At 35.5% G+C, this 25,444-nt stretch overlaps 1 protein-coding gene across 1 annotated transcript; it reads right to left on the bottom strand.

Moving 5' to 3' along the window:
- Nucleotides 1–17: 17 nt before the first annotated feature.
- NBN (nibrin) lies at nt 18–23,785 on the bottom strand. Its single transcript, XM_021543183.2, has 16 exons — nt 23,634–23,785; nt 21,974–22,107; nt 20,360–20,505; nt 18,901–19,060; nt 18,390–18,493; nt 14,088–14,205; nt 13,619–13,809; nt 12,420–12,520; nt 10,788–10,920; nt 10,079–10,342; nt 9,323–9,791; nt 7,322–7,393; nt 5,951–6,106; nt 4,840–4,953; nt 3,796–3,845; nt 18–2,150 (listed from the first exon to the last, which is right to left on the bottom strand). The coding sequence occupies exons 1-16, from the start codon at nt 23,662–23,664 to the stop codon at nt 2,123–2,125; spliced, it is 2,271 nt and encodes a 756-aa protein (XP_021398858.2). The 5' UTR covers nt 23,665–23,785; the 3' UTR covers nt 18–2,122.
- Nucleotides 23,786–25,444: the final 1,659 nt, after the last annotated feature.

Here is a 25,444-nt window from a genome sequence, read left to right as displayed (position 1 = left end):
AAACCATGGTTAAGGGGTTTGTACATCTAAGCTTTTTAATGCAAGCCTAACTACATATTGAAATAGCAGAAGAACAGGTGCACTAATGTGCAGGCTTTTCATCAACTAGACAGCACTTGAAACTGGATTACAAACCAAACTATATCACCTGTATCACCTACTAGGTTACCCTCAAGTTGGAATTCTCGAATATTCTGAGCTGAAAGGGACCCACACCTCTTAAATACTAAATGAAAAAAAAAAGTATCAAGGCTGGTTAATTCAGCTGTCTGGGGAACTGGATTTGAAGAGTCCTAAATCATTAAACATGAACAAAAGAGTGCTCTCAACTATGCCACCAGGGATGTTTGAGCCCCTAGCAGACTGCAGTGTGAGCAACAAAGGATTTAACCTTTACTTTGTTGTAGACATTGCATGTCTTGCCCTTTCACCTCAGAAATTCTCCAGCTGTATTTTACAACTGTAAATACAACCTTTCTGGAGAATGTTGTTCATTGATACTCTGCTATCCAAGCTATTAGCTTGAATTTAGTAACAGTCCAAAACCTCAGCAGTCTCAAGAGCTGTTGGACCAGTAGGTCTTCAGCCAGAAAACCTGGAAATTCTCACAGTGACAGCAGAAAAACTCACCTGAGGTTAGAACAGTCAGTATATCTCCTTCAGAAAGAATTTCAACTGCTTAAGAACTGTTTAAGTCTTTTTAAAGGTGTTTGGTGGATAAGATTTGATGTGCTCTGATGCAAACACTCTCACAGCTTTTGTGGAGCTCAGAAGCATTGGGCTGCACTTTGTGTATCACTCTGGACATTGCTGACCAGCAAGAAGATACCAAGACAGACCCAAGAGAAAACACTGGCTTTGGAAGGCCAAATATTTTCTGCATGTTGTAACCATGATGAGTTGAGCACATCTGCTATCTTGACATGCACAGATCTCACAGCGCCGTTCCTCAGATCTGATACACAACGGAGCAGCTTCAGACGCTGCAGCTCATGTTGGTTGTATGCTCAGAGCTCTTGGCAGAGGGAGTGATTCTGTTTGTGTCAATTCAATTACATCAACCAGATCACTTCCTCACATGAGAAAGGAGATCCTCCCTCTTGAAATAGGATGCAATAGAGCTACTGTCCATCTTAATCTGTATGTGATATCTGTCATCTTTATCTGTATGTGAGACAGACTTCATACACCTGAGCAGGAAGTCTGCAAAGTTTTTCTCACCGTACTTCCAGGGTAATCTCACTAATTGCAATTCTCAGATCATTAAGATGAGCTCTCCTAATCCACAAACATGTAGTTGTTTCATATCTTTTGCTGTCAATCAAACTATTTTGAAGGCCATATTTTTACACAGTGATTGCAAAAAGTAAATGCATGAGAGAAAGAAATGGATCATATAATTTAAAATTCCAAACTGGAGTGTAACAGCTCTTTAAGAATTTGTCTGACTTCAAAGTAGGTTTTAACAAATGAACAAATGAACCACACTGATTTAAAGGTGTAAATAAAAATACGTTTAAGGAAGAGAAAAAGATGCTATTTTTTTCAATTCCAAGATACTCTGTACCAGTAACAATAGTATATGCTCTACAAAATGAACCACAGAGAAGTGGTTCATTATGAATCATATAATGATTATATCTTATCAACAATGATAATAATGATAATATCAATGATATTATCTTATATAATGATCAAATACCAGTTGTATCTCAGCATCAAAAGATTTTCAGTTCTTAAGACAATACTCTTGAAAGTACCTAATTAACAAAGCCTTTCTGAAAAAAAAAGTCTGATGCTAACTTCCTTTTTTTCCCAAAACAGTACTGATAACCATATTAGAAATAGCCTAAAATGAAATCCTAAATATCTACAGTATTTTACTGAGAATTACTGTGAAGTAAATAATGGGAAGGCCTTGACAATGGTGCAATCTTTAAGTACCAAGCCATGAAAGGAACTTTTCCTTTTTTTTTAATAAAAGCAAGACTTACAAAACATGTCTTACAATAAGAGATATTCAAATAGTCATATATAGGAACATCATACACACTGTAACCAGGAAACCTAAGGAACAGAAATCAGGTTTTGCCAGAGAAACGCTGTAAATCCAGGTCACAATTTATCTTCTTTTCACATTAGGATCATATCTGCAACAAAAAAAATAAATCTGTCACAAGTAAGTAAAACAATATATTCAAAGTTTATATAGATATACAATGTGATGCAAACAGCTTTATTATATATTCATAACAAGGGAATAGCCAGTGTTCAGTCCTTCCCCCGACTACACTCCTATAATTAACTACAGTTACTACTATTTGAATGAAGGATGCATAAGGTAGAACCTCTGTATGAACTGAAGATAACCTTTATTGAAATTTTCATATTTCCTAATTAATTACAACCTTTAAATCTGATGCATGAACAAGCTTCTCCAAGTCTTTAATATCCCAACACTAAGCTCTTTACTGGGAAAGGACACCACAAAAAACAAAAGAGGGAGGGAAAAGGGGTCCTGTATGCTTACATTGATGTACCTTTGGCACAAGTCATTCAGACAAAACCTTTCTGCTGCTTCCTACTCCAACATAAAGCAGATCCTTGCCCTACTTTGCCCTTTATACAGCTTCTGATTGACTTAGAAATTTAGAGCTACTTTCTGGATATACTAAATAGTTAACTGATTTACTGAAATATGCTTACAATTTGACTCTACTTGACACTGCTATCCCTTGGCCTTCTCCATTTGTGCTTTATCTCCCAAATTCCTGTAATTTCTTTAAAATTCTGATGTGTTTTCTATTCATGCATGAAAATCTTACAGACAGAACTGAATGATAAGACAGATTTACTTCCACTAATTCTGCTTTCACTCATCAAGACTTTATGCTTAGACAGAAAAATGTGACAACTTGTGAGCAAAATTACATCACCACATATCTACAAAGGCATTAGTAGCCACTGTTCTTGCTGTACAACTTAAGACTTTAAAAATTAAATGTATACCCTTTAAAATAAATGCTCCATTATTAACTATTAATGAACAGAGCAAGTTATTAATGCAGTAAGATTTTCTGGATGGCTCTAACATGTACTGATATATTAGTATCATGTTTGTTTGACAGTGATCCAGACAAAAAATCCTTCTTCACCATATACATTTTTCTACCTAAATGCACAACTTTTGGTGTTAGTTAATTTATGAGAGGTGAGAAGTCAAACACTGGTCACTTTTTTTTTTCACATAAAAAACATAGAAAGTAATGGAATTTTTGCTAAACAAAATGAGGTCCCTGTATTAACTCTCAAAACAGTTATTTGATTTTATTTTTATAGCATTGTAATATGTTTGTTCTAACGCCTAATGTCTTCTGGACAGAAAATTCTACGGGTGAGTCTATGGATTAGAATCTATGGATTCTATGGGCAGGGGAGGAGTGGAGAGATAAAGCAGACAGGAGCAGGAGATGATACGATGGAAATCTCACATCAGAAGAACAGCAGCTTCAACCCTGTTTGTGAGTGGCTACAGAGATGCTGACAGTCATGAACATCTTGTCATGTTATCTCCTCCACCTCACCTCCTCTCATTTCAAATGTTAAATGAAGCCTGAACAGATTGAGTTTTTTCCATGGAAATTGCCGAATCACTTTGACTATATTCTATATATGAAAATAATGAAATTTTATAAAGAATAGTCAAAGTAATCTTTTCCAAAGTCAAAATTTGTCCAAAAAAAAGAAGTGATGCAAAAACCCACATTTTTCTAAGTACAAACATAAAACTCTTACCTAAAGAGATCATCAGCAAGTGATTCCTCTCTTGCATGTCGGTTCTGTTCCTGTGAAAGTTGATTTAATATTTGATTGTTAAGGATAATTCTAATGAAACATCTAGAAAAATAATACTCCTGCACTAACACAGTTTTCCCCAAAAAGTAAATTCTCTCTAAGTACTTCTTTTAGTGCATATTCACATTAGACAAGTTATTTCACTACCCAATTTGGCTACTGCTGCCAACTAATGAAATTGAATAGTTTGTGGAACATGTCTATTTTGATCAGAAGTATGGTTTTTAGGTTTTAAGCACCATTATAGAAGTATAATTTTTTAATCTGATTATATAAGGGGAATTTTAATTAGCATTATCTATATTCGGGAATTTAAAAAATGAGGTAAGAAGTGCTGATGCAATTGCATCTCAATCAGGCTCTGGAAACAATATGACTCATCAGCAAGTATTTTTAAGGAAACTATCGGAAAATGAAAGTGCTAGAGAACTGCCATGATTAGATATAAAAATCCTAAAAAAATACTTAAGATGTGTACAAAAGAAGAAATATGAAATTTATTCTTACTACATCTCTTCAGTATATTCCAAAAGAGTTTTACTCATGCATTTTCTGTTCTATTTAAAAGCAGAATATCAACTGTACTGTAGAACTGTTTGAACACAGTTAGCCATCTAGAAATTCTTTCTAGCTTCCTGTCACATTTTTACAAGTCACATGTTTACACAGCACTTATTTTACTCATCAAAAGATTGTTCTCATTTACGTTACTGATTTTGCTTTCTATAAATATTTCTGATTATATGAGTGCTGCATGCAAAATGAATTTAAATAACCAGAAAAAGATAAGTGTTACCACTGACCTCTGACATTCAGTAATTTTAATACTGTACATACTCCCATGAGCATGTGTGGAAGGCTAACCAGCTGAGGTTTTATTTAAAAAAATAAAATCCTGAAGAACTCCAGTAATGATCACAGGTTGGTATGATCACTTACATTACTCAAGTTTTTATTTTATCATTTTAGAAACTAATTTATTACCTCTATTTCTTGCCTTAACCAGTCTTCTAACTCTGAATTCTTTTTAGCATGGTGAGCAATCAAATCTGATCCTCCAATAATGTGTGGAAGTTGTCCTGCCCCAGGGTAAGCTACCTGTTGGACAATAAATTCTTAAAAACCAAGGCAAGCATAGTGCAAATAAAATATCTATTTTAAATTCAGAAAGTCTATTCAGATATCACAGAAGAAAGTCAGGCAGTCCTTTTTTGATTAACATTCAAAGATCATATTTGAAAGTGACAGAAGTTATAAAAGCATTTACAGAAAGCTATTAACTTCCTCCTTTTACCAAAAGAAACAAACAAAACCACATCTGGTAAGTTAAATATAATAAATAAATTTCGTAGTGCATTAAGTGGAGTTTGAAATATCAGTAAAAATCAGTTAATATTTTATTGTCAGACTGCATAAGCATATGTTACAAAACAGTGGGAAAAGAAACTATTATCAGAAAATTAAAACATTATCTAAAAATGAGAGCATACTCCCAGGAACAGTATTATGCAATCACATTCTATACATAGTATTTTACTGAAGTGCCTTTCTACTAATCTCATACCATATGATTTTACTTTTTATTTTATTTTTAACTTAAGCTGAAGTGGTACTTTTACACTGAACACTAAGAATCATTTTGCAATTGTCTTCAGGACCCAAGGAAGCAATCATCTTACTTTTGTATGATACAGATTTAGTTCTATTTAGAAATCCAAGGTTTATTAGTTAAAATGGAAGATTCTGAATCAGTCTACACATTATATATAGGTCTTTGGAGAAGTGGAATTGCTAGCTTTTGGAAGTACAACCTGAAGTCATGGTAGCTATTACTTACAACTTATTCCAAGTAACAGCTTGGGATATAGAGAGTATAAGCACCTAAATAATCTAGCACAAGGTAGGCCTTTGTCAACTTGATACTTCTTCAATTAACAAAATACTGTTTACAGTATAATATGGTATTTAAATTATTTCTTTCTTTATTTATTGTCAATTTATAAAAGATCTTCAGTAACATATTTCTACAATCTGAAGGCAACACTTAATATTTTTAAAGAGTGCCATCTTGTGGCAATTTAAAAAACACACTAACCTTTTTGAACATTTTGAAATTTTTCTTTCCTCCATAGCTGGTATTTCCAGGAAGATGACTCTTCTGTCTTGGATGGCTGACAACTAGTGATCTAAACTCTGTCAACAGAAGCCTGCTAGGAAGATTGCTGGAGTCATCCTGCAGTTTGCTGTGGTTCTTACGTGGGAAGAAAAGGAAGAAGTATTCAAGTGTGTGAACAGACATAGAGCATACCTAACAGTACAAACTGTAGAGAAATTATCAAGAGCAGAGCTAAGCAAAAGTTAGGATTACAAAACAGTGAGGGAAAGCAGCAGCAGTGCTAGAAGCTAAGATGTCTGAACTTCTCAGCATCCTTATATACCATGAATAGAGTAAATTTGCTTCACTTGAGTTTAAATATGTATTTAAATACTCCATGGCAGACAGAGTTTAATATCTTCAGCTCAATTCTAGCCTACAGATATCCACCCAACTCTAGGGCTGTAAACTGAATTAGATTAATGAATCAAATTTTTCTTGTCCATAAGAATGTTCATATGCCAGCAAGTTTGCATGCAACCTTTGTTGCCTGGGGCTACATCTATGTGGATTCCAAAGGATGTTTGGGCACAGGACAAGTTCACAAATAACATTGAACTATGGTCAAGTTCACAAATAACATTAAACTATGGTCAGATGCAGCACAGTTGTCTTATAGTAAAATATATCTAGAAGTTCTTTAATCTGAGCTGACCCTGCAGTTTGGTATACCTGCTCAGCATTGCCTCTTTGGTTTTTTTATGTAGGTGAAATGGTATTATTCTGTCCCTTGTTGACTGGCTACACTCTATCTCTTCAGAATTTTTTTATTTCAGTTTCATTCAGCCTAGTCTCCTTTTCCTCTGCCTCACTGCCACTCCAAGCAATTCTCCTCTCCTTCCTTTATCTCACCTACAAAAATTAGCATGTTATCTACTGTTGATCACTGTATATGACATCTATTTTCCCAATGCTCCATCTCTTCCATTTTAGCTGTGATCTTAAAGCAGACAAGATTACATCCCTGGCAGGTCTTTAAGTAGTAATCTAAGAAAATCATCAGTACAAGTATTAACCACATCAAAGAGTTAATACAATTACATGTAGTTTCAGTCACCTTTAAGTATCCGCCCAAATGCCATTACAGAAACACACAGATGAACTACGTTTTTTTTTTTTTTCCCACAGTCTACAAGTGGACTGCACTATTCAAATTTACATATGATTAAGTTAAGGAGTACAATCTTCCAAACTTCCTTTACCCTGAAATAGGATCCAAAAATACTATGTTGTTAAGAGCAAAATTTTGATGTGTTTTTGTAATGCTTCTTAAAGTTTGCTGTTCAAACTTACAATTAGCTGACTCCTTACCAAGACTGGAGACTCTTGCTTGATATTACTTTTCATTTCTGAAGTTAGAACTGATCCAAGCTCCTCTTCTTTCTATTTGATTAAAAATTATTTTAAATATAAAACTGAAATGAAATGGAAATTTAATTACATAGAATTGTTTTCTGCTCTTTGTTGTAGAATAAACATATTCATATTTTTAGACAGCAAAGAATCTGCCCTGTACTTTAAATTTTTTATGATTTTACTGTAACAATTGTTGGAAATTTTCTCTATTAAAAAATCACTACTATTTGTTCACTTGGGTTTTTCTTTCTTCCTTATACACTGGGAAGTTTTGTCCATCTGTATAATCTTCAAAGTTCTGGCAGGTTCTGGAAAACTGTAACAGCTTTTGAATATAAAAAGTAACATTTTAAATTTGATACTTGAAGTGTAAATGTGTGTAAAAATGACGTTTCATTATCAGGACAAGAAAGTTTCCTGCAGGTTGATTTAAACTATAGTTTAAAACTAGATTTGCATTACATAATTTGTTTTCAATGATTGATAAAATACCAAATCAGCTTTATGCACCATGCACATTTTGAGTCAATTATTTACATTCTTTGTCTTGCCATTTACACAAGGTGCATCCATACTTAGAGAAAATAGTTATCAAATTTGCCTGGGAAGATTTATCATGACATCTCCTTCTTAGTCCATTGGAAATGTATTTTACATGAATAAAGTAGGTAATTATTAAACTATGAAAAGACTTCTTTTCAGCAGAAATCTTTAAGTGCATAACTACTAAAGTACCAGTTTAATCACATAAAGATTTTTTTCTCCTTCAGAATCCTGACAAGAAGTTAAACTAGAAAAACTTTCCAAGCACCAAGCAACAAAATTCAATAGACTATTCTAAGCACCAATTTTAGTCCATCAGTATGCTCAGACCTAATAAAAAGTACCTACTGTCTGATAGTATAAAAAGCAAGAAACAAAATCCTCTAAATTATAGGACTTGTCCTTTAAAGTTTGCGTGTTAGTAACACACACAAAAAAAGAGTATTATAATGAAGTTAAAGTTCACACTTTGCCAGAAGCAAGCTCCAGTAAAGCATCAACAAGGTGTCAAGCTGGTCTGAACTCAGGATGCATAGAAAATTACTAATTCTTATGTGGTCTAGGGAATCTTATAAATTTCAGTAATCATGCATTCAAACTTTTAAACACTTAAACATTGCCTACACTGTAAACAGACTGGATAGGTAAGCATTAAAATATATGTTTCAAATAAAAAAAAAATAAGTTTTGCTCTTATTCGTATTGTACTGTCAATATTCTAGACTTCTCAATACTGTTTTCCTTCACAAACCTGCTTTTCCTTTCTTTTCAACAAAGTGACCACTGTTAACTCATGGTGTATTGTTTTCTTCATACCTCTTAGAAAATTTCCTTAGTGTCAAAATCACGAAACAGAGGCTGTGTTTTGGTTTTGCTGTTGTTTTGTTGGTTTTGGTTTAAAATTTCTCATACAGGAATTCTAATAATCTTTTCATACAATATCAAAAGACTCAAAAGATGTTAGACACTACTGTAGTAGTCAACAGAAGAGGTCAACTAGAAGTTTATTTTGAAAATTAATTACAAAAAGGTAATTGAGTACTATCTTAGTATAAATAACAATATTATAATTAATAATAACAGCAACAAGCAGTATGAGAAATTTTTCTTGGACCAGGGATATATTCTCCTATTCTATTTACAGTATATAAAGTAAAAAAAGGAGGAAAAGTTCAGAATACAAGCAGTTTTCAATAAACAAATTTAAAAATGCCCAGAAGAATGAAAAAACATTTAGGTAGGTGTTAAACTGCAATGTTCACATGTAAAACTGATGTGTGAGATTTAAGCAAACAAATTTTACAAAGCCACTTTCTATAGGCAGGCAACCTCCTCTTTAAAGGAGTTAATTACATCCTTCTAACAAAGTTTCAAATTTCAAGATTAGGCACCTGAGCAGAATATAAAACTTACCAAGACTTTATTCTCCTCACGCTGATTTACATTTACTTCTGGAATCCTGCTTCCTTTGGCTTCCAAACATTGTTTTTTTCGTTTATTGCTTTGAGCTTCCTGGTCATGATCTGTCATTTGACCTTCCCAGTCCATGTCTCCACTTCCAAACACAATTTCTAGTGCTTCTGTATCTTTAGATAAATCATCTAATTCCTTTTTCCTTTTTGGTGCATGATTTTCACTAGAAGTGGTTTCAGTGTCTGTTCTATCACTTGTTAGTTTGACACTTTCCCTCATAGGCTTTATACTCATGTCTTCTGCAAAACCTGGGTTTGGGTCAAGAATGTTATTTTTCTTTTGATGCTGTTTTGCTTCAGTGTTGCGGATTAATGAAGTTGTAGATTCAGTGCACTTGGGAAGAGGCGAGGACCTTTCCTCCAGTTTTGCTAGTTTGGGTACAGATGTTTCTTCTTCTTCAGCTCTTTCCCTTAGCCAGAAATAAATCACAAAAGAAAGAAACAAAACCCTTTTTGAGTATGATTAGTTGTACCCACAACTTAACAGCTTCTGGGGTTTTAGGGACTGCATTGTGAAATTTAAAGTATCCTTGAGGAAAAACTTTCCATTCTAGGAGTTTGATCTAAAAATTACCTTTCTAAGTATGTGTCAAATACATGTGTCAAATGTACAAAGTACATTGCTTGAGTTAAAATTCTCCAGAAATATCACAAACATATCAGTAAGGGAAGTAATGTCAAGAACATTTCAACATACCTTTTTCTAGAAACCTGGAAGTAATTTGTAATTGAGTTGGACTGGTGACGTGAAGCACTCCCATGAGGTTTGCCAGCTTCTAAAAGTTTAGATGGTGAGACAGGCTGACTTCTTTGACTGAACCCAGATGTTATGTTCCCTCTAGGTATTGATGTTCCTGCATTTACACTGCCACTTGTGCCACTGTTTTTCTTTATGGCAGTTGTATCGTGGAAAGCCATTTTCCTTTGTCTATGTACCTGGGAAGTATTCTCTATCTCCATACTAGATTAGAGAGGAAAGAAATACTAAATGGCACAAAGGAGGTTACCAGAGATATACCAAATCAGATATACAATTTTTAAAAAAGTTCATTTTGAATGAACTTATAAACAATGTACTAAAAAAAAAGTAGAATCTGCTATGATCAATACATTTTTATAATAGCGAAATGGCTCAAACATTTTTAACAGTTCAGGCAGTCAAGACAGTCACATAGATATGCAGTATCTACCATGTGCATTTGAAAGTCATCTGAATCCTATGGGATGCTTTCTGTAATCTAGTACTCAAAAGTAAAAATTATCTCACTGCAGACAAGTGACAGCAATTTAGTGAATGGCATTTCGAACCCTGTGTATCTTTCCCCATGGCAATGATACAGTTCCTCTGCCACAAAAGACTGCTTAATTTGCAAGTATTAGCTTAGAAATTGCCATGAATACTTTACCATGTCTGCTCTTCTGTATCAGCTATGTATAAGGTGCTGCTATCTGCAGCAGTTGGCATTACGGTTTCATCCACAGCCAGACTCTGGGAAATGGCTCGGCCTACGACAGCTGATGCAGAACTTTCAGGTACAGCTGCAAGACCAACGCGAGAGAAGAATGAGAAGGTTAACATCTAATCTGCATTTCTTTGCATGTGCTATTGCACATTACTACCTGATTGTGTGACATCTTTGTAAAATGCTCTTAAAGCAGTTTTCATTAAAAAAATAAGCAGATTTATTAATTATAAAAAAACTGACAGAAATAGTTCTAAAGGATCATATTCTGGAATAAAGGACCATATTCTACAATATTTAGTTAAATATTCTACTGATTAAATAATGAAATTCTACTTAAATAAAAATGAAGCATAGTAAGAAATCATATACCTGTGTGTACATAATGTACTTAAAAAATCATGTGGTATATATTTTATGCAAAAAAATAAAATATATATCATGCAATATCTAGATCAAAACTGTCAGAGAGCAAAATTCCTTATATTTATTCCTTTATGATGATCTCTAATTTGATTATTGTATCTGGAATACAGGTTTTTCAATTTTAAACACTGCTTCCTTTAAACTGATAACTGTGTAACTGTCTGTTTACACAATTTTAGACAACTTAACTTTTAGACAGTTGAACCTTTCAGACTGGAAACAAGAATCAGCATCTCTGCCAGTATTGCATATGTCTTTATTTAAAATACATTTTCAATTAAGTAATGTTCCTGCATGTAAAGAAACTTAGGGGGTTTGTTCTTTGATTTTTTTTTTAAATAATGGTAGGATTTTCTACCTGAAACAACATTTTGTAGAACAAACCAGAATCTATAAAACATAATTATGAAAATTTCATAGCAACAAAATATAGAATAATATGAAGAGGCATGAAAAGAAAGAAACAAAACCTCTTTCTGTCTCTCAAAGACTTTTGTTATTACCACATTAGCAAGTACAAGCTTCAAGTCAAGACTTGGAATTTCCACTCCCAAGCTATTACTTCAGCAAATGTGATCGTGTCTCATTGTCTTAACTTATGGAAAGATTATTTTTAGTTTTGAACTGTGCAGGAGGTATTCTGTATTTTCCTAAAGCAAAATCTGTTTAGAGCAAAGAACAAAAAAAGAAAAAAAATGCCAGACTTAACAAATTATTTCTATTCTTATTCTCTTGATTTCTGACAGTCATATTTTACATTCTGATTACCCCGGTCTTTTAGGAAAAGACAGAATAGCATGGAATTCAAACTACCATATATGAATTCAGTGGTCACTAAAAATATCAACTTCTGATGTTTTTAAAGTACCTTTCCTTTCAAGGTCACTATTCTATGTGTCTGCCTTTTAGGCTAGTTTTAGGTCTGGTTTTGTATTTACACCTAAGAGTCATATAAATTTCATTGCAATTTACTGCAAGACCATTAAAAACCAATTACCCCTTTGGAGCTGTATATATTTTTCACAGAATGTCACTCTTTTTTAGTGGTCCTGAAAAACAGAACAAATTGAACATCATAATTGATGCTCCTACACAGAAAGAAATACTGCCTCTTTGAGGTTAATTTATTACTACCCTTCTTCCAATTACCTTTGGAAGCATGCTGCTTTTGAGGGTTGCAGTATTTTTCTGTAGACATGAAGATAACTGCCAATCCAATTTCTGCCTCTGGAATAGCCCTAAGATTCTTGCTGTTAATATACAAATTAAAAAAAAAAAAAAATAAAAGGTTTTCAGTTTTTCAGCACAGATTCAAAGATGAATAGGCAAATGACCACAGGTATGGCAAAGTACAAAATGTTCCATTCCTCCAAAAAAAAAAAAAAAAAAAAATCAGCCTCCAAAAACCACTACCATTTTTCTCAATATAGTAAGTCAGCACAATTACCCTTCACTAGCCATGTCCTATATGTATGAACTCCTATATTTCCTGCTGCTGTATCCACTGTGTAACTTCAGTAATCTGGCCCATATATCTCTCCTTTACTGATTTTTGGGCACTTAACCAATTATGCTCTACCTCTGATTCAAAAATGTGTGAAAAGAGTCTTGAAAGAACTGACCACTTCTTAAAAGTCAGGCACCCTTTCCCCTCCCCAGTCTTCTGTACTACAGTCATGAGGAGCAATTGAGCACTGTCTTCTCTACCTATCAGCAAACTAGGTTTAGGGGAACTAGGTTTATGTGTGAGGATTGAGATTTTGCTTCATTATTTTAATAAAATTGCATAATGACAATCCTAACATTTATAATATATGCAGTCTGCCCTCTCAAACAAAGCCATCAACAAAAAAAAAGCAATTTTCATTAAACAGAAGCTGTTCTTCAAAAACACTGTATACAAATAATTATACAACAGTGAACAACATGACCTGAAGGTGTCATCTCCTTTTGATGAAATACATATAATCAATGAAATATCATGAATTATCTGTTTTGAATTCTTAGAATATATTAATTTTAATGCCTTTTAAATAGTAGAAGACAAACTACTTGCTGGCTGTAATTTTAAAGCAGCTTCATTACAATGAATTTTTGTAGAATTGAGTTTGACAAAAAAATAATAAAAAGACAAGAAAATGGGAATTCCATCAAATCCTCACAGAACTGCCAAGTTCTTTCTTTACTGCTTCAAGAAGCTTTAGTTAGTCTGCTAAATACTTATAACAATGTAAAAATGCCCTCTTTATAAGCAGTCTCCTGCTTAAATATGTGTGCGAACAACATGACCAAGACTCTGTAGAGGTTCTGAAATTACCCTACTGCTGTACAAGAGAACGATGCTGCACCTTTCCAAGACAGTCAGAATGGAATCAGTCCAGTTTGTCATAGAGTCAGATCCTGAGATCTGAGAATTTGCCAAACCCACATCCACTACACAAACTTCAGGAGAAAGTAGTAAAGCCATTTCTTTTCTTCCTTCTGTCATCAACTTTACTTCCCCTCCTCCAAGAACAACTGCTGGACCCAGTTTCTTGTGCTATAAAGAGAATGAAAAAAAAAAAATCTTAGAATGCAGCCAATTCAGAGGTATGAGAATACAGAACTATCAGCGTAGTGCTTCTCACTGATGCACTGCTGCAGTTGTAATATGTTCTGTTCCTCCTCTACATTTTATCTTGTTTAGGCCACTATACTGTAGGATAAATACACAGAAATCCTGCTTTCCTGATGAACCCAGAATGAGTGTGATTTCAGAGTGAACAAATCTGTACTTAGATACTCCTGCAATATTTCTGCAATGTAAAGCCTGATTACCTGCTTGGCAGTTAGAAATACAAAAGTTTTTCCACTGAATATTTTTTTCCTTTCGTGATTCTCAGATAAATCCAGGTTTTCACTGCCAATGGAAGGCTCATCAACTGGAGGATAAAAGCTGAAAGAACAGAAAATTATAGTTACAAAATTCAGATTCCCTAATCAGTACTGACTCATAGTCCTTTCTGTTTAACAATAAAGTTCTGTAGTTAAAATCCTGCATTTCTCTGTTAAAACTACTTACATAGATCATTTTCAAGAGATTGTTAAGAAGAAACAGAGCCCCCAGTTTCTCAACATCAAAGATAAGACCAAGACTTTCTACTTCAGTAACTAAGAAAAAACATTTTTAAGGAATGCATTCACCCAAAGTGCTGTACACACATCCACGTTCTTACTAACAATACTGACAAATGAGTCTGTAACTTCATTCTGCACTTAATCTAGATAATAGTAAAATCCACACAAAATTAATCATCTTGCTTCCTCTACCCTCTGCATGTGGACAGTCACCCCTCATTCTCTTTACTGTGTCAAGTTGTGTACCACCATACTCAAGTACAGCCTATGACAGCAGACAAGTACACTTTTCTTGCTGGTGGGATAGAGAACTGAGAGGCTTCACTCTGCAGATTATTATTTTGCCCAATACAGGGAAAGTGAGCAAGAGTTTAGCTGGGAAACATATTAGGCAAAAATAAAATTCTTCCCTGAAGCCCTAAATTTTGTCACAGCCTGTGACCTCAGCTCCAGTTAATGATGGCCTGCCCAGAGCACAGAAAGCCTCTGGAGTTGGGACATGCATTTAACTAATAATTTCAGGATACTTATAAGATCTTTGAGCCATATATTCACTGCTACAGCAGTTCTGGCATACCAAAGGTGAAGGCATATGACAGAAAGTATGGAAACTATAGGACAATTTTAACCAAACTATACGACATTACTACCCAAACAAGTTTGGCTGATCACAGAACTACTTATCTTTATTCTGACAGCTGATTAGATAACCTTTCCATACTACTATAACAGGAAAAAAACCAAACAAATACACAAAAAAAAAATTCAGTTCAACAGCAAAGATTGGCAGATTCTAAGGAAGAAATATATTAAATGCTAAAATATTGATGTTTCAGAAAAAAAATCAACCATATGTAAACAGAAAAACATCCTTCAAACACAAAAAGTAAACATATATTTAAAGCTGAACACAAAAGTAAGCACATGAATTTTCCACTTCATCAAAATATGCAATTCAATAATGATAGGCTAAAATCTGTTATGAATAGGCTATATAGTTACAAGTGCTTTTAAGTAATCTTCATTCTTATTCATTCTTCACAATAAATTCTTTAAACTTTAGGTACACAATGACAATTAAGCAACCTAAATCCACCAGATTTTGAAAGGTGGGTATTTGATCTATTTCAGCAGCCTGTTCAAATCTGTTTACAAAAATATTTTTGCATTGAAAATGAACAGGTATGATAAAGCCTACTAATTTCAAGTAGAAGAAGGGCAATTCAGACTTTAGTTATTATGCCAGAAGATTTCTGATAGTGGATTCTACAGAGACAGTTAAACCTAAGAGACACAATAGAGACACTACAGAGCCACTTTTTAGAGACTCTATAGACTATAGACACTTTAACCTAAGATAAATACAAGGGACAAAGTCATCTTTAAAGATGAAAAAACAAATAAAAATGGAAAACCAGCAGTTTTCACTACTTTGAAACTGGACTGTAGTATCTTTATAAATATATTTTTAAATCTCCATTTTTTAACTCCAGCATGCAACTCTAACTCATTAGTGCCTCCAAAAAAAACAACCTTTGACTTTCCTTATAAACTCTTATCCAATGCTGATCTAAGCTCAACGGGCAACAACAGTCTTCTGCAGTCAGGATTCTGAAGTGCTCCTCGTATTTGGCCTCATAAGCTTTTAATAGTAACACTGTTACCTAGAAAAGATCCTCTACAACCTTGTACCTCTCAATAAATAGATTTTGATTCTTGGTGAGTTTCTGTTTAAAACTGTTACTTTTCTTCTTTTACAAAGCCCTGCACTACTGACACTGGCCTGCAGTAATAAAACACATTATTTCGTACAGGATTGTGCTCATGCAGCCACTTGTGAAATCATCAGTTATTATTCTTCCTTGTACAGGTTGTCAGAGAGTACCAGAGGACTGGGGTAACACCATAAAAAAAATCTCAAGAAGTCTCACACTCATATAGGAACTGCAGGTTTTCCATTACATGAAGTCTTACTGCAATCAAAAAACACTCTTTAATTATTTTTTTTTCTTTTTAAGATAATTTTTTCCCTAGACTCTTTGGGAGGGACCAGCTCTACAATAATAGTACAGACATAATTAACAGTATCACCCAGTATTACTACTATCTCAATACACTTCTATTTCACACCCAAACCACTATTGCCTGAAGCTGTCTGGTGTCCTGTGGCTATACCAGATCAGGTCAGCTCTAGCTACAATGCACAATATAGAGAAGCCCAATCAAAGTGAGAAGTATTTTTGGAAATTTAATGAAAATAGTTGCTAAGTAAATTTTCAGCATCTTCCCACAAATAACATTTCAAAAACATGACCTATTTAAAATACAGCAATTATTTTAAACATAGATCTGTGTATTAAATCAGCTGTTTCATTTAGCTTGATGCAGAACTCTCTTTGTAAGCTATATAATGTGTATATTGCTAGAGTCACTACTTTTAGCCAATTCAGGTCCTCTCAGCATCTTAAAAGTTAGCAAAAATATTTCAGAAAGGTAAACATACGCATCTGCTTCTTTTTCAGGGAGCACTTAAAAGCCAATTATACTGCCACTTCTGTATTAAATGGACACACATCCTGGTTGTAAGACAAAGACACTGCTTACTTGTTCCTGTAACAGACAGGAACAGCACCATTACCATCAGGCATTATTTGACCAAAGAATTTCAAGTTGTACAACCAATCACTAGTTTTTGATGGCTTATATGACCTGTACTACAAAAGAAAAAAAAAACTCACAAGTATTTCAGAAAGTAGTAAATAGTTTGTTTAGTTTTCTTACATCCTCAGAAAACAATGCAGAAATTTAAGTAGAAGGGAAAGTAGAAGGAAAATTCATTCAGATTCTCTCTTCTGAAACTGAAGAACAAATTAGTTTTAAGCCACTCACAGATGACTGATTTGACATATTACATAACCCTGCTAATGTAAAACAGCTTCTATAAATTAAGGAGTATTTCCTACCAATTGCTCCAGATTGGTATCTGTATGTTTGTAACAAGGTAGTGTCATGTTCTGTGAAATATATTTTACCAGCTTTCAAGCACAGCTTATTGTGAATCCTCTTGTTCTGTTTCTATTTCCATGTGTGTACCAGAAGCTTGTTTAGTATCAGCCTCAGTTTTCAAACTATTCCATCAATGACTACTACCATACCTACTGAACAAAATAAATTGCTATTTCCTAACATATATGTATTTATCCCCATATGAATGTATATACATAGTGGGAATTTCTTACCTGTATAAACCATGTGTTCATACAATAAAAAACCTAAAACCATAACCCTCAAACAAAATATTTTCAAGGTAAAATGAGTAGCAATATGGGCTCAGATGAAATTGTCACATACAATATTGTGACTATTTTACATTTTCTCACATTGAGAAAATAAGACCTATTCTGCAGTATTTATTGATTCCAAAATAAGAATTCCCTTTTGAAGTTAATTTAACCATGAAAACAATGAATATTTCATTCTCACTTAGTGAAAGCCAATGCATGTTAGTCTCACTTCAACTCCCAACAGATAATTAGAAACCTCTTCTGTTTCAGAGAATTCAACAGTCAGGTTAACTCTGTTCTGACCAAAGATTACAGTCAACTCAGTAACTAACAGCACATTGGGAAAATACGTCTACATAATGAAATAAACTTGATAAAATTTATTTTATAAAAGTGTAATTTCTTTATTTTTATGTATCCATTCCCAGAAGTGTTTGAAACAACATTTAGATACCAACAAAACAAATTCCTTTTCAGAGACAGTAACATCTCTAAGCATAAAGCCAACTCCAGAACTCATTTTATAACTCTAGAGATGAGAAGAATAAAATTGATGGAATATTAAAATGTTTATAATATTAAGCATTCCTCTGCAAATAAAATTACTATTAATTGTGTATTATGTCAAAAATTATAGATAAATGTGTAGTTATCTGATAATCCAACTCCCATAAGTTTCATTCTGCAACACAGTAAACATGATGATTTGGCAACTTACCTTTCATGATTTGGCAACTGTTGCCTGGACTGAATAGCTCTGATTAATTCAGGAAAAAACTCTGGTTTTATAATTGGTCGAGCACAAATCAAAGCACATATAGTCTGAAAAATCAGAAAATGCAAATTTACTGCACAGAAAAAGTTCAAATAGAATATGGTTTGACTGACATTAGCTTTTTAAGATCTAAGATGTGGAAAATATCAAACAAATAAAGCAATCCTGATTTTTGCTTCTAGGATTGTTTGCTTCTAACAGCTTAGCTTTTAATTGTTATCTTGATTGAAGTTATGAAAATGTAGAAGGCAACTGATGAAAATCACTAAGTCTCTAAAACTGGCTTTATTTCCTTTCCCTTCAACCTCCTGTTGACATACACATCTTCTAAACTCAGAAAAAGAAGAGTTGACTACAGTTTTTGAGAGAAAAATCTTGAACAGGTCTAGAATTTAATTAGCAGTCATAGGAAAACTGCAAAGCAATACTATCAATAGGCAAAAGCTCAACATACCTTAACAGTTACTTTTACTGATACCATTACAAGGTGGGTACATTCTTTTGTCCACTCATTCACTACAAGGCCTCCAAGCTGCTGGACGGCTTGATTTAGAGCATTTTTCTGAGCTACATCTAAACACGAGGAGCAGACAACCAAAGGTTCATATTCCACTCTGCAAAGAACAAGTAAAAGATAATTGCTTAAGTTAATTCAGCCAATCATTATGATGAACACAGGTGACTTAACTATCACATTTTGTATCTCATGGAAATCTGAAGGAAAAAAAATTAAAGATATGTACTCGAATCTAGATCAAAGTAAAATCTTCCTGCTTTAAAAATTCCTGAAGAAACAAAACACTGATTTTTATTTAGAAAAAATAATGACAATTTGACCTGATGTCTGAATTATTTCTATGGACTTGTGGGTTTTTACAGACATCACATAGAATTAGTACATCAAGAATAGTGCAATGTCTGGGAATAGCAATAGAAATTTGAGTGTGTGCCTCCAAAAGCAAAAGCATGCTCTACAGGACAGGTCACCAACAGATCAATACTTAAAAACACAAGAGTCATAAAATGCAATTTCAAGTAACAGTTTTCTAACATTTCCATTATCCTTGACCATAAGCATTTATATATATTTTAGATCTTCCATATCAAATTCCATATCAAAAATTATTTCATTTTTAGATTTTTTAAATTTCTTTCCACTTTGTAGACTTTCTAGTACAATAGCCATGATGTATCAAGTCTCATGATGTGATTCCCATATCAAGTTTCTGGTATGTTTACATAAAATATTTTAAAATAATTTATTGTACTAACTGGAGAAGAATGACAAGGTTTTTTCTAACAAACAATACCAGAAGCATTGATAAAACTGAATAAAATTTTAAGGCACAAAGCCACCTTCCGGTTATTTTAACATTGATTTTAATGGTCATTAGACTTTTTCTATTTATCTGTTACCACATTTCTAGAAGTGCTTCCTACAAATAAACAGATAGCACTGGCTGCCATGTTAAATTTGGGAAAAAAAAATCACATCCTCCTGCAACATCAGGTTCACATCCTCCTGCAACATCAGGTCTTTTCTTATTACATTATAAACAGCTAACAAGGGCTCCAACAAACTCTAAACCTTTCTCCCTTTTCCTCATTTGGTGTAGGATTTTGTTCTTTGCCTAAGAGAGCCTGAATATACTCACTGTACACAACATGTTATCTTTTAAAATGCCAATGTTTTATTATCTACAGTTTTAATCTCCTAGTGTCAAAATAAATTATGTAAAAATATGATGGAAAACTATTTCAGAAGCAGGTGTGGAACACAGGCATAATACTACTTACCTTCTTTGCTTTCTAAAAATTAATCATTGCTGTATCATTTGCAAAGTTGCACAATGTGCTAAAATACTCTTCTAAAAATTAATTTTTACTTGAAATTTTATAATCAAAACACTTACCTAAACTTGCTTTCAAAGACTCCAAAGTTGATTCTATCACCAGACTGCAAAGACACTGAAGTACCATTGAGTTTTGATCCATTAACAAAAGTACCATACTTGGATGTATCTCTTACTGTTAATATAGGTACTGAGAGAGACTGACTCTGAAAATAAACGTAAGTAAGTCATTATGGTTTATCAGAATGAGACAGCTTTATCAGAAACAAGTTACTACTACACTGTGAATCAAAGCAATGGATAAATAAGAAGGAGCCCATAAAATATCATCTTAAATAAAGACTTTGGACAATCAGGCTTGCTATATGTAATTATCTTCTGTTTTTTGCTGTAGCAGAATAGAGAAAATATACATGTTTTTAGCTTTAGAACTTTAGTGCTTCTTACACTTAGTCTTTTTGGAGATAGCACTTCATCTTTCTGGAGACTGTGCATGGCAGTCATTCATTGGCTCAAAGTCTGAGCTACTGCAATTTAGCAAGGCTCTGAGATGTATTAAGTTTTTACCTACCACTCAGTTCTACCCTGAGCATTGGGCTGAATAGCGAGTAAAAGCCTAAGGTCACCTGAGGGCACCTTCTTATGCTTCCTTCCATGAGGAATGCTAGGGACACCAACATTTCTTGAGAAGAGGTTAGATACTATCACATTTCCCAAGTGGCTCACAAGCCAATGAAAACACTGACAGCTTGTTTTTATGAAATTCTGCCATGAAGTTACATGCTACTACAGAGAATGGTAAGGTGTGAAGGGACCACTGGAGGTGATCTAATCCAACCTGCCTGTTGAAGCAGGTTTCCTTATAGAACACAACTTGGGACTGTCTACAGGCTCCTTTGGAGTATCCAGATAGAGACTCCATAACCTCTCTGGGCACGCTGAGTCACTCTCACAGTAAAGTTCTTACTCATGTTCAGGTGGAACTTTCTGTGTTCCAGTTTCTGTGATTGTCTTTTGTCCTACTGTTTGGCACCACCAAGAAGAGCCTGTCTCCACCCTCTTGACACCCTACCAGCTACGATAGACATTGATAAGGTCCCCTCAATATTTTTAGTATTAAAAGGACAAATATATTTTACATGTTTTATTTTAAACACTACATAAGGTTACATAAATTAAATTTCTGCTGACTGGCTTCAAAACATCCATAAATGTCTCAATAGCCAGTGACAGTAAATTGCTGATTGCTAATTCTCCTTGCTATGTTTTTATTTTCTGTGCCCTAAGCAAATACAGAATTAATGATGTGAAATGAAACAGAAACTAAGTCTGAAGTAAAACAACTGAAGCACTTCCCAGAACCTAAAATTTGTCTGTGTAATTAAATTTAATTGCATCATTTTCCTATTATTATTTTAATAGAAATTCCTAGTGAATCTTCACTCTGGGATAAAAGGAAGCTTGGATTACTAAAATTATGCCACTAAATTCTACAATGAAAGCAAAAAACCTAAGGGGAAACAATAAATTTCAAGATTAAAAAAAAAGACAGGTGATCAATGGTTCTACTCCAAGCATAAAACTGCTGAGAGCAAAATGAGAGTATGCATGGTCATGGCAGCCTGAATTATCCCCACAGTGCATTAATAATGCAGTAAAATGGTGGCTACTTACAGGGCTTGTTTCAGGCTGACTTACAGTCAGAACTGCGTGACTTCGACTGATAGACTGATCATCCTGAATTAAAATTGTGCAGTTTTTGCGTCCAACAACATATTCTACACCACTTAAAAGTCGATATGGCTCCCCTGGAAACAAACAAGAGACAGAAAAATTACCAATTAAAAAAAAAAAAAAAACAACACACCACCAAAATGCCTGAAGTACATGGGAGAGACACTGAGAAGTTTGTAGTACATCTAAATCTCAGCTTTGCTATGCATCATTTTATGGTCAGAGCAAGGTGCCAATAATACCAAGGTTGTGGGATTTATCCCCATATGTACCATTCACTTAAGAACTGGACTCAATGATCCTTCCAACTTAGAATATTTTGTGACTGAATTCTGTGATTCTAATTAGAATTATCTATTTTGCTTATAGACAAAACCTATTTCTTTCTTTCTTACTCCCTTGCTCTGTCCACTATAAAAGGATAACTTTTATGATAAACAATTCAGTTTCAAAAGTGGTGGCACACTTTTTTCAAGGACAATATATTTTTACCAATACTTTCTTAAAGATTAAGTGTAACATCTAGAAGACAAAAAAAACCCACAACATAAAATAATTTTTCTAAAACACCTTTGTAAGGATACATAATTTTCTGAGGTTAAATTATTTATTCGCATATCTGATTAAGATGTTCAGAGGAAAATGTCCTCCTAATGAATGTAAGGAGATCCTCCTGTAAATCAAATTGATACTTAGTAAGTTCAGTCTCTGACTAATGTTTATGCTTTAGCTTATGCTTTGTACCTGCCACCTGGACCCAATAGAGGCTTCCCAGTGAATGGCTTGACCCTTTCCCAAAGGTGTGCTACCACTGGTCAACAGAAACAAAAATGTTTCTTGATGAACATGAGTATACACAGACAAATTCCAGTTATCAACCCTGGCAAATAACTTTCCAAATATGAACTGCGCAGAAATGATCATTCTGAATAGAATGAGAGTGTTTTGATTCACTCAAGAGCTCTCCAGGTAGTAAAAGGTAAGTCAGCTCATTTCAACATGATTAGGTGCTGTATCCAGCAGGAAATAAACATCCAAAATCTCCTCCCAGTGAAACAGGAAATAGAGCAGATGCAGTTGTCTTAAGTCTGCACCTTATAAGCACTTAATAAGAAATATATGTATTATATAAATACTATTAAAGCTTCTATGGACAAGAAAACGAAGAACAATAAAGAGGCGATTTAGTTTCAAAACTCTTCATGCAAGAATCCCCATGAAGTTCAACACTTGGTCCTTGAAACATCGACACAATAGTTACAGATCGTTTCTGAGGCTGCTGCCTCAGAGTTCAGAGGTATTTGGAAGCAGGACTCTGTAACCTGCAGCACCCCAGGGCATCCCACACAGGTTCGAAGAAGCCCTGCTAGGTTTAACAGCCACTGTGGTCGGCAGCGCACCAGTGAAACACGGAGGCTTCGCCGTGGAGAACGCCCCGAGCGCCCAGGACGGAGATCACCACAGGCCGGGGCAGCGCGGGCACCGGAGCGCGGCGGGAGCCAGCCGGGGAAGCCAACGCGGCCCGCCCGGGCCCCGGGGAGGGGCCGCGCTGCCCGCGCCCAGCCTGCAGGAGCGGCGGAGCGGCCTGGCGTTCCCTCACCTTTTCCCGAGGCGGGCACCAGCTTCCACATCCTGGAGCTCCGCCCGGCAGCCCCCGGCGACCCGCACAAGGCCGGGCCGGGCAGAGAAAATCCCGGGATGGGCCGCCCCCGCCGCCCCGCGCGCCGGGCCGGGCTGGGCTAAGGGGACGGACGCGGCAGAGGGCGCCGCCTACCGGCCGCGCGCGACCGCGGCGGCTGTGGGCCGGCGCGCGTGCGCGGGGCGGGGCGGGGCCGGGGCGGGGCGGGGCGGGGCCGGGCCGGGCCGGGCCGGGCCGGGCGCTCTCCCGCGGGTTTCGTCTGTGCCCATGTCACAGCCGGTCTCCTTCGCCCCGTGTCAGAGTGAATTGGGGCTGGCATCTCACAGGAGCCACGCTCTTTGCCCCGCCCCCCCCCGGTACCAAAACCCAGGCCGTGGAAAACTAATACATTCAGTCGTATCATCGTGTTCACTTTCACCATAGAAATACAATGATTATTTCACAGGTAGCTGTTTGGCACATTTGTATTCTCCAGTGCGTGGTTTGTCGTTTGTTTCCTCATGCTAGCATTGATCCGATGAAGCTTCCTAAATTCTGGAGTATTTGGCATGGTAAAAGCTTCCCTTGAACTATATACACTCTGTTTCTCCAACTTTGTTTGTTTGTTTGTTTTTGTTTATTTCTTGGGGTTCGTTCTTTGTTGCGGTTTTGTTTTGTTTTTCTGTGATTACAAATGCCTCGAGACTCTGTGTGGTTGAGTTAACTGTGTGTAATGGCATGTTACTATGTAAGTCTTAGAGCAACTCCCTAACTCTTACCAGATATTTTCCATATGCTGCTTTAATGATAAATGTGGCAACTACTGCCCAACAGTGTGGCACTATTGCTTCGATGCTTGCCAGACTGTGTGTAGAACTTACAAAGATGTTACTTACTCTAGAGCTTGCTGAACCAACAGAGCATCAACTATTTTTTTCCTAAATGCTGAACATTTTGAGAAAATAGCTGTTTCACCATTTTTACACAGAGCAATTATGACTAAGCCATAGGATTTAAATTCTGCTTCCTCTGAACTCCCACAGCAGTGTGTAATCAGTTTGCCTGGAATTCTTAGCTCAAAAGTTGATAGCACAGACCCACTGATAGATTTGTTGTCTTTCATGACAAATTTTGTAACTGAATAGATTCATCAAGTGTGATGTCCTCCCCTCAAAACCTGAAGCTTTATTAAATCTGTAGGTTCTTACAGCTTCTGTGCTACTCTCCCAGCCCCTTACCCTTCCTTACGAGTAGACACAACTCTGTAGGTTTCTGTGCCTGGTTATCAAGGCTGTGCAAATGGGTGGGTATCAGTCAGTCATTACTTTTTCCATCTGTCGGTCACTGTGCTCAACACAGATAAATCAAGCATTCTCCAATTCTCACAGCTAGAACTGAAGGCACCGGGGCAGTGGCTGTGGCTGAGAAGGCGCTCCTGTGCTGTTCCAAAATAGGTGCTTTCACCTGGTGTGCAAGAGGCCAAACCAGATTTGATTTATTAACAGTTCTGTGCAGAAAGGCATGTTGAGTCACAAATCCACAAGGCCAGCACAAGGAAACCAAAACTTTTCACTATTTAAACATTTTAGCAAACAAGGGTATTCATGTTCATTGGTAACAGTTACCTAGTTCTCTTACTAATTAGCATTCTATCATCTAAGCGATTCTCTCACTTCTCATGTTGCTTAGTCCATACACTCAGTCATTCTCTTCTTTTGGGTCAGTGGGCAATCTCCCCCACCAGAAATACCCAGTCAGAGCTGACCTGAGCGAAGTTGCGGAGTTGACTTTAT

The sequence above is a fragment of the Lonchura striata genome, chromosome 1 (assembly GCF_046129695.1).
Source record: "Lonchura striata isolate bLonStr1 chromosome 1, bLonStr1.mat, whole genome shotgun sequence".
Classification (NCBI taxonomy): domain Eukaryota; kingdom Metazoa; phylum Chordata; class Aves; order Passeriformes; family Estrildidae; genus Lonchura; species Lonchura striata.
This window is presented reverse-complemented; position numbering and strand designations above follow the sequence as displayed.